Source organism: Corapipo altera, unplaced genomic scaffold, assembly GCF_003945725.1.
Source record: "Corapipo altera isolate COAL_440 unplaced genomic scaffold, ASM394572v1 268, whole genome shotgun sequence".
NCBI classification, from domain to species: domain Eukaryota; kingdom Metazoa; phylum Chordata; class Aves; order Passeriformes; family Pipridae; genus Corapipo; species Corapipo altera.
The window spans coordinates 9,004,290-9,013,615 of record NW_020884901.1 but is presented as its reverse complement, the minus strand read 5'-3'; the positions used below and the strand labels follow the sequence as shown (position 1 = coordinate 9,013,615).

At 56.3% G+C, this 9,326-nt stretch overlaps 1 protein-coding gene across 1 annotated transcript in view; it reads left to right on the top strand.

The window, feature by feature from the left end:
* LOC113950443 (collagen alpha-1(I) chain-like) overlaps positions 1-9,326 on the top strand; it is an 87,888-nt gene that overhangs the window by 58,831 nt on the left and 19,731 nt on the right. Inside the window, 15 exon segments of the mRNA XM_027650303.1 lie at positions 1,887-1,925; positions 2,036-2,089; positions 2,873-2,926; positions 3,956-4,063; positions 4,697-4,750; positions 5,450-5,503; positions 5,610-5,654; positions 5,903-5,956; positions 6,520-6,564; positions 6,876-6,929; positions 7,016-7,060; positions 7,337-7,390; positions 7,701-7,745; positions 8,252-8,305; positions 8,961-9,005. Coding sequence (XP_027506104.1) covers positions 1,887-1,925; positions 2,036-2,089; positions 2,873-2,926; positions 3,956-4,063; positions 4,697-4,750; positions 5,450-5,503; positions 5,610-5,654; positions 5,903-5,956; positions 6,520-6,564; positions 6,876-6,929; positions 7,016-7,060; positions 7,337-7,390; positions 7,701-7,745; positions 8,252-8,305; positions 8,961-9,005 — 804 coding nt within the window.

Sequence of the window (9,326 nt, the reverse complement as noted above, 5' to 3'; positions counted from 1 at the left end):
GGGGAGGGTGACACAGGGTGGGGGGGTCATGGGGTGGGCTGGGGAGGGTGACACAGGGTAGGGAGGTCATGGAGGGGCTGGGGAGGGTGACATGGGGTGGGGTGTATCACAGGGTGGTCATGGGGTGACTGTAGAGGGTGTCCCAGGGTGGGGTGGCCATGGGGTGGTGGATTGGGGAGGGTGACACAAGGTGGGCATCCGAAGCTGCTCCCTACAAGGCTGCAGGCCCTGCTCCCAGGCTGGAGTTTTCCAGGAGCACAGATCCCACATGGATCTGGGGATCCCCATCCTCCATCCCCTCTCTTCCCAGCACTCCCCCTGCCCCATCCTGCAGCGAGCAAAGCACTCACTGTTTCCTGCTGACATTCCAGAAGCCAATTAATTTCTCTCCCCTCTCCTTGGCATCTGGTGTTCCTGAAATCCGAGTTCACGTCTCCCGTGGGATTTTTTTTTCCCCCCCTCCCTTTCTAAAGGTCGGATTATTTATTTTTTTTTTGAAGCCTAATGAAATAATATCCTGTCCCAAGTGAATCTGAGTTCACTGATTCCTGAGACAAGGCAAAAGCATTGGCTGGGCTCCAACCTCCTCCTCCTCCTCCTCCAGAAAGTTTTTGTGTGAGCAGCTCTTGAGGGAAATGAGAAGTGGCTGGACAGGAGGAGCATGGAGGCCTGGCAGGGACTGCACCCCTTCGCTCACTAATCAATTTGGGATCAACTTAAAAGGAGCAGGGATGCCTGGTGTGGTGTTAGAGCTGGATAAATGCACCCATCCATCATCTGTCCCTGAGAGCCCTGCTCATTGCTTGGAAATATTTCCATATGTTGAAAGGCCTGTGTTTATTTTGCTTAATGAGTTTCTTGGCTTTTCCTCTTCTCTCTCCTCCGGTGTCGGAGGAAAGATCTTTGGAGCAGGGGACAGGAGGGGGTTTCCAGGTGCTGGGAAGCACGTAGGGACCCTGCCCCTCCTGCTGCCTGGGATTGGGGTGATGGGCAAGGAGAAGCTTTTCCTAACCTTTGGTGCCAGTCAGGATTTGGAGGAGCTGCCTGGACCGTGGGTCTGGGCTCACCATGGGAAGGAGGAGGAGGAGGAACAGTGGGATTTTTCCTCCTGAGTGCTGCTGGGAGGGAGGAGGATGGCTGGTAACTGGAGAGAGACATTTGGTTTCCTGGCTGTCCCCCAAAACTTGGGAAAACCAGCTTGGAAGTGTCCAGAGAGGAGGAGGCTGCACCATGAGGCTTTAGGACGTTCGAGATAGGATGGGATTAGCTGTGGCTGGGATGGGATTGATCCACCCTGGGGCTCTTGGGTGGCTTTTTTTCTTCTTTGTGGTCATCTGGTCTCATAAGGAATTGGAGGTGCAGGAAAGATTTGGCTGCTGGGAGCAGTGAGGGGCAAACCTGCCTGACAGAGCTGCCTGGGAAAACCTCCTCTAGGTTTTCCACAAGGCTGGATGAGGTTCCTCACCTGGGGCAAACTGCAGTGTCAGAACAGCTGGTTTAGTCCAACCTGGGCTATGACCTGTGCTCACCAACATCTTTCTGACCTTCCCACTTGCCAAACATTTGTGGTGCCCCAAATGCAGGGCATCCACGGGGCAGCTGAATGTCCCCAAACCCCAGAAGAAGTGGGCTCTCTGTCCTTATTTCCTAATGACGGCAATAATTCCTTATTTCCTACACGTTACCCTCAGATTAAACCTTCTCCTGTGACTTGGCTGCACATGGGATGAAATAAATAAGAGAATTAGAGCAGTGGTTCCTTGCTGTGTCTTACCAAGGCAAGGGAAGGACTTCGAAGCCAGCAAAAAAATGGATTTGGGATTTTTTTTGTTAACATTTTGCTTTTTCCCCCCCATTTTCCCTTTTTCTCCCTGTTTTCCTTTCAGCAATCATCATTTTACCAACTTCTGCATGCGGGCTGGCCTGTGAGTATCACTGGTGACTTTTTGTGGTGGGGTCTTTCCTTGGCTTGGCTGCTGAGTTTTCCTTGATCTGTCTTAACAATGTTTGTTTTTTTTTTTTCTTTTCAATCCAGAGAAAACCCGGAGCCCCTGGGCCCCCAGGGCATCCAGGGAAAACAGGAGCACCTGTAAGTAGGAAATCTCAGTGGCTGGGAGCTGCTTGGCCCCGCTGCTGCCCCAGCTCGGCTGGGGATACTTGTAGGGTCGATGTCCCCAAGCACTTGCACAGCCCTGGGCTGTAATTAGGGTCTTTGGGATTGGGTTTCAAAGCAGCCTAATGGTTTCCTTGTCTGCTTCCTGCTGGAACCTGGGGATGTTTGATATCCAGCTCTCTGGGATGTTTGATACCCAGCTCCCTGGGATGTTTGATATCCAGCTCCCTGGGTTTGGCTGGCAGCCCCAGCCCCTCTGTCTGTGCCAGCTGAGCAGTGCTGGCTTCCTTGCCCCAGGGCATCAGGTTCCTGCCCCTGGTTTTGGATAGGGACCATGTGGATCTCTCCCAGAGGCAGAGGAGGCCAGAGGAGGGCTGGGGCAGGGCTGGTGTGGGCACAACCCTGTGCTCGGGGGGTCTGCAGGCCCATCTGTGCCCAACATCCCTCTGTGAGCAGGGCAGTGCCATGGGGCAAAGGAAATGAGGGCAAAACCCTCGGCCCTCATCCCTCATTGGGCACCAGGGAGGCATCAGGAGGCAGGGAACAGGGTCTGGTGCCAACCCCAGACCTGCCCTGGGCACAGCCCCGGTGAATGTGGGCAGGGCAGGGGGTGCAGGGGGATGTGAGTCCTCCCTCTCTGCCCTTCCCAAGGCCAACTCTGTGCTTTGCCCCCCCTCTGGGGGGCTCGGGCAGCCCTTGGGACAGGGCAGGAAGGGTGCTTGGGACACGGTGCTTGATTCCATCCCTGTTTGTCCACAGGGACCCTGTGGAGCCCCAGGAGAGCCGGGGGAGAAAGGCCAGCGGGGGTACACGGTGAGGGCTGGGGGCCTTCCTGGGGGGAGAGCCCAGTTTGGAGGGGTTGAGTGTGTGCTTGGGAATGTCCTGGGATCTCCAGGGACCCTGCCCCTCTTGGATCAGCCCTGGGTGAGGGAGAACATGACGGGTTTGGGGCCGGTTTGGGAATGGTTGGGTTGGGTTTGCCCCCGCTCTGGTTTACATTTGGCCCATCTGCTGGAGCCCACCAGAGGAAGGGGGTGCTTGGGCTTCTTGCAAAACTTCAAAGAGCAATAAATACTCCCTGAAGTTTGGATTAGAAGTGGGATGGGGTGAAAATTCTGAATTTTGGACTGGGTGCCCCATGTGTGTGTGGCCAGGAGTGAGCACAGGGGATGATGGGGCCCTTCAGGGTGGGAGGTGGAAAAGCAAATCTCCCCAAAACAGCTTGGATATTTTTGCAACCAGATTCTTCACTTGAGCAGGAGCTGAGGCAGCTGCATCTTTCTGCCCTTCCTTCAAACTCTGGCTTTTTAAACTAAAACCAAGCCCAGCTTTTGGACTTGACAAAATGTCCCAGAATTTTTGAGAAAACCAAACAATCACAGCAAGTTGAAGGGAAATGTCCTCCCTTTGGTCTAGACTGCTCTTTAACTTGCCTGAATTCAGGATCTTCAGGGAGCTAAGGGCTAAAGTAAAAGCTGCCCCTAAGCTTTAGCTGGTGATGCCCAGTCCAGAGGATCCTGCATGTGGGAAAGCATCAGGAATGATGCTTGGAGCCAAGAAGCTGATGCAGAAGGTTTTCACTTGCTCTTCTGTTACTTACTTCCATGTCGTACAGTCACTGGTTGGGACTATCCCACTGTTTTGGTGGAGAACCTGGGCAGATCCATGTACCAAACACTTGCAGCACCTGGATTCATGAAGCTTTTCCCTGCCAGCCCTGCCCATGTCCTGGCCAGGAATTGCTGCAAAATCCAGAGGCAGGCAGGGCTCAGGGTTTAGTTCGTTGGTATCACAGTAATGTGGATATTTTAATTTTCTGTGCATGGCTTTTTTTCTCCCCAGGGTGAACCCGGGCTCCAGGGCTTGCCAGGACGGGTGGGTTACCCTGGCTCAGATGGCACCCCTGGCCTGGATGGCAAACCTGGGCCATGGGGGCTGCCAGGGGAGCAGGTGAGGATGGGCAGGGCATGGCCAGAGAGCCCAGAAACTCCTGATGCTGCTCCTTGTGTTCTCTTACCTCCTCTAGAATATTCCTCCTAAGCCCACAAACCAGGCAGTCCTGGATTAGGGTTGAGGCTCATGTTCCCCAGAAAAAAAGGACTGTGGAACATCCCAGATGTGCATTAAGGTGCTGGGATAACTGGAGTGCTGCAGCTCCTGGATTGGGGTGGGTCCAGGCATGAGGACTGGAACTTGGAATCATGGAATGGTTTGGGTTGAAAGGGACCTTAAAAATCATTTCCCTGCCATGAGCAGGGACACCTTCCACTGTCCCAAGTGGGTCTGAGCCCTTGAGGGCTCAAAACTTGGAGGTGGATATAGAAATGAGAGCAGTTGTGGGCTGCCTGGCTGACATTCAGTTCAGGGAGCTGGTTCCTTGGGGCTGGGATGGTCCCTGCCCTTTTCCAGACCCTGGGCACCAATCCCTGGGGAATGCAGCACACCAGGGCTTGGGAGCTTCCTCAGGGGGGTTTTAGAGGACCGTGCTGAGGGGTTTGGGGCACTGAGGAGGGGGTGGGACATGGGTGGGAGGTGCTGGGCAGCCCCTCAGTGCCTGCTCTGCTCCTTCCTCTCTCTCCCCAGGGGCTGCAGGGCTTCCAGGGTGACCGTGGGGTGGCTGGAGAGAAGGGAGAGGAGGTAAGTGGGCTCTTGTGGTGCTGTGGGCACGGTGCAGTGCCAACCCCAGCCCCAGCATGTGCCAAGCACTCAGAGCTTTCCTCACTGGTTTCACTGGTACCACACCAGCAGCAGGAGCTGCCAGTGCACGTTGCTGCAGCTCCTCTCCAGGGGATTTGTCAGCCAGGATGTAAAATGTCCATAAAAAGGGGAATGCTAATGGTTTGTCACTATTTATTTATTTATTTTTTTAATCCCTTTTCCCTCCCACTTAGTTTTTTTAAAGCCAAAATTTTTAGGGCTGCCCCAGGGAGATTTTTGGGCTGCTCTGAGGTCTGATCATGCCAGGGCTTTGGCAACCTGATTTCTTCTTTTTGAAACAGCAACCCCACGTGGTTTGTCGTATGTGATATCATATGTATGATATCATATCTCTGTAATTTGATATATTATCATATGTAATCCTATATCTTTTCTGGCCCATCCTTTGTACCCTCCTGCCCATGGAGAGCCCTGTGGATGCTGGGACACCCCTGTGTCACTGCTGTGGGGGATGTAGCTTGGGACACAGGATGAGGGACCAGCACCCAGGGTTTGCTTCTGTGGGGACTCTTTTTATAGCATGTGGGGGGTCCCCATCCCCCTGAACCCCACCAGCTGTGTCCTTAAGCTCCTGATGGTCCAGCTGGAGCTCACACATCCTTGTTCTTCCGTTTTCAGGGTTTCTTGGGTGACCCTGGGCCGGCTGGGGAGAAAGGAGAGAAGGGAGTGAAGGTGAGGGGGTCTGTCCATGCTCTGGGGTCGGGCAGGGAGTTCCTGCTTCCTTGCAGCTCCAGGTCATGCTCTCCTCCATTGCTCAGGCTGCTCTTGCCTTTTCCAGGGGGTGAAGGGAGAAAATGGCCTGCCAGGTCCTGCTGGGCTCCAGGTGAGTGAACAGAGGGTGTCTCACTCCCTGCTGGGCCAGGATTCCTCCTGCCCTTCATCCCCTTTCCTGCTTTGCCCCCTTTGCCTCTCTGATGTCCCCAAGCTCCATCCCTGGCTCCAGCCCATGGCTTTAAGCAAAGCCCTCCTGTTCCCTGTGTTTTCCTGACCCTCCTGCAAGGGGTGGGACAGAGGCAGCTGCCACCTCAGGGTGGGCACTTCCCTGACACCCCCTCCTGGCTTCTCTCCCAGGGGCTGTCAGGTCTGAAGGGTGTGATGGGCTTCCAGGGCCCTGCAGGGCCAGAGGTGAGTGGTTTTACTTCCTCTCTGTCCCCAAAGAGGTGCAGGAGCCTGGTGACCCCACTGGAAAGACAACTCTGAGGAGGGAGGACCTTGGGATTTGCAACCAGGAGCCTCCCCTCCCGACTGACCTCTCCCACCTGGATGTTTGAATCCCAACCTGTTCTCCTGTTCTCCCCTGGCTGGGGATGAAGAGAAATGAGCCTTTGCAGAGTTTCTTTTAGTGGTTTATTGGAGATTTATTTTAGTGGTTTGTTGGAGGTTTATTTTAGTGGTTTGTTGGAGGTGACCACCTTCAGCTGAGGTGAATCCCAGGCTGGCATTGCCTGGCTTTTCCATGCTGCTCCCAGCCGTGTCTTTGGGAGCATCCCAGCCAGGACTGGGCTTGCAGAGGATTTCAAAGGCAAATTGAAGTGGTTTGGTGGTGAATGGAAGCACCTTCCAACAGGAAGGGAGTGGGCCTGGTTGAAGGGGCATCAGGTAGCTGATACTTGATGTGAAGGAAAGGGGGAATTTGGGATGAAGGAGAGAATCAGAGCAAAAATGGTATCTCCTCTCTGCTGTTCCAGGGAGAAGGTGGCTCAGTGGGTCCCCCAGGCCCTGCTGGCCCTGTGGTAAGTCACAGATTTTGGGTACAAACCGTGGCCAAAGCACAGGTGGTGGAGCTGGGCAGGACCACCATGGGCAGGTGGGACCACCCTGTCCTGCCCAGTTCATCCCTTGTGCTGAGTTTTAATCTAAAACCGATGAACTTCATTAAAATCCCCCTTGGTAGTGTGGGGAGGAATTACAAAAGGACCCCAGTAAAGCCCCCCAGTATCCCCATGAGCCCAGGGCTGCCCCTGCTTCCAGGGGAGATGCCCGGGGGTCCCTGTGCCATCCCCTCCTGCGTGGTGAGAGGGCTGAGCAGGGTCTGTCCTCGCAGGGGGAGCAGGGCCAGCCGGGATCCGTGGGGTGCAGAGGCATCAATGGCTCTCAGGTGGGTCTGCCCCAGTTCCCACCCTTTGCCATTTGGGATTTCCCGGTCCCTGTGCTCACCCCATCCCTTCCCTGCTCTCTCCACAGGGGGACATGGGCCCTCCTGGCCCGCCCGGCCCGCGGGGCCCCAAGGTGGGTGCACCCAGGGGTGAGGGCACCTCGTGGGGTCGGGATGTCCCAGGATGGGAGGGTGCTCTGAGGGTGGTCTCCTCCAGCTGGGCTGTGACCCCAGACCCCCAGAAACCCCACAGAGAGGCTGGGGCAGAGGTGGGAATCCTTTCTGTCCCCCTTGCCACGGCTGTGCCGGCTGGCACTGGAGCTCCTCAGCAGCTGGGAATTCCCGGGAGAGGTTCCCCACCCTGGTGCCTGCAGGGCTGTGGTTCTACCACATCTTTCACTGCCTTTCAGGGACCACAGGGACTGCAGGGCAGACGTGGCCCCCCTGGCCCCAGGGGCTCCCAGGTGAGTGGGTGATCCTGGCATGGGTGATCCCCCCTCCCCGAGCTCCTGCTGAGGGATGAAGGAGCTGCTGGGGTTTGTCCCCCGTGTCCTTTGCAAATGGAGGTGAAACCCTTGTTCCTGGGGGTCCTCACGGCCCCCCGGGGGTGGGAAGGGCTGTGTGCCACGGGCAGGATGTGTGGGCAGAGGGGGTGAAGGGTCTCCTGAGGGGAGCTGGGCAGGGGTCCTGTGGTCTGGGGTCTCATCCCCAGAGCAGGGCAGGGAGCAACATCCCTCTTCTCCCAAACACCCCGCTGCCTTTGCTCTTCCCCAGGGTCCAGCTGGGATGGAGGGATCCAGTGGTCCCAAAGGAGACACCGTAAGAGCTTCTTGCTGCCCCCTTTGACCTTGGTGAAGGGGAAGCCCAGGTTTGAGGGCTTTCCCCAGGGGGACCCCAGGGGGATGGAGGGAGGGGTCCCTGCCCCTGCTTTTGGAGGGGAGAGGGGCAACACTTCCAGCAGAGCTTCCAAGTGCCATCTGGAGGTCCCTGCTAACCCTGGGCAGGGTTGTGGTGGGACTGGATGCTCAGCCTTCTTCTCTCTGGTGAGCAGGGACAGCACCCAGGGAACGGCTGAAGCTGTGTCAGGGCAGGTTGGATCTCAGGAAAAGGTTCTTCCCTCAAAGGGTGGTTGGGCACTGACCAGGCTCCCCAGGGCAGTGGGCACAGCCCCAAGGCTGCCAGAGCTCCAGGAGTGTTTGGATGATCCTCTGAGGGACAGGGTGGGATTGTTGGGGTGTCTGTGCAGGGCCAGGGGTTGGACTGGATGGTTCTTGGTGGGTCCCTCCAGCTCAGGATATTCTGTGATTCCAGGATTCTTCTTGCAGGGAGCAGATGGTGCCCCTGGGGGGAGGGGACAGCCAGGCCTGGAGGGCCCTGGGGTAAGTCCATGGATGTGGGGTGCTCTCATCGTCCTCCTCACAGCCCCCCAAAGCCCTGCAGGGAATGCCCTGTTTCCCCCAGCTTCCCCCAGTGTTTGTGGCACCAGGGCTGGGGGGGGTGACAGCCACATCCCTCTGCCACTGCCAACATTCCTCTGCCTCTGCTGCTCTCAGGGACCTCGATTTTTAATTTTTTTCCCCTATGGATTTATCAGCAGAGACATCCCAGCCCTGCCCAGCCCTTCCCCTGTGCACTCCTTTACCAAGGGTTTGGGTGCTGAGCTGCCCTTTCCAAAGGATGAGGATTTTGGGGTGTCCTGACCTCCCCCTGCCTGGCCCACAGTGTCCCTGTTCCTCATGTCCTGAGACCCCAACTCACAGAGCTGGAAGCTGGGGCTTGTGAAAAGGATGTGGGGCGTAGGTGGTGTGTTTTAGAGGCCAACAAGGGCTTTATCCTCCTACTAGGAGGGTTTGTGCCCCCTCTGGAACCTGTGGGGAGCAAATCCCACCATGGCATCAGCAGCTAAACTGGTGCCTCCCATCTATCATCATCCCAGCCCTGTGCTGTGGGAGGGTCTCCTTCATGAGGAAAGTGATACCTCCCCTTGTGTTTTGGGTTTTTTTTTTCACGTGCATTTTGTGTCTTGCTCTGAAGGGGTTTATTGGCCTGCCGGGTCCAAGAGGCGCCCAAGGAGAGCGGGTGAGTGATGGCATCCATGAAATCCCTGCTTGAGATTTCCTGCTCTGAGCAGGAGAGCTGGCTCAGAGCAGCCCAGAACACTAGCTTGTTGCTCAAACAAGTGGCAGCTGCAGTTGTTTGGGAAGGCAGAGCTGCCCTCGGGTTTACCTTGCTGTGATAAGAGGAGCTTTCAGGCACCACCTAAGATATCACCTGCCCTGGGGAGGCACAAGGGAAGAGGGAATGCTTTAGCCTGGATAAGGAGCACAGCAATGAGGACAAGGCACTGTGCTGGCATCAGGGATGCCACCACCAGCTGCTGCAGTTGTCCTGCCTGCCAGG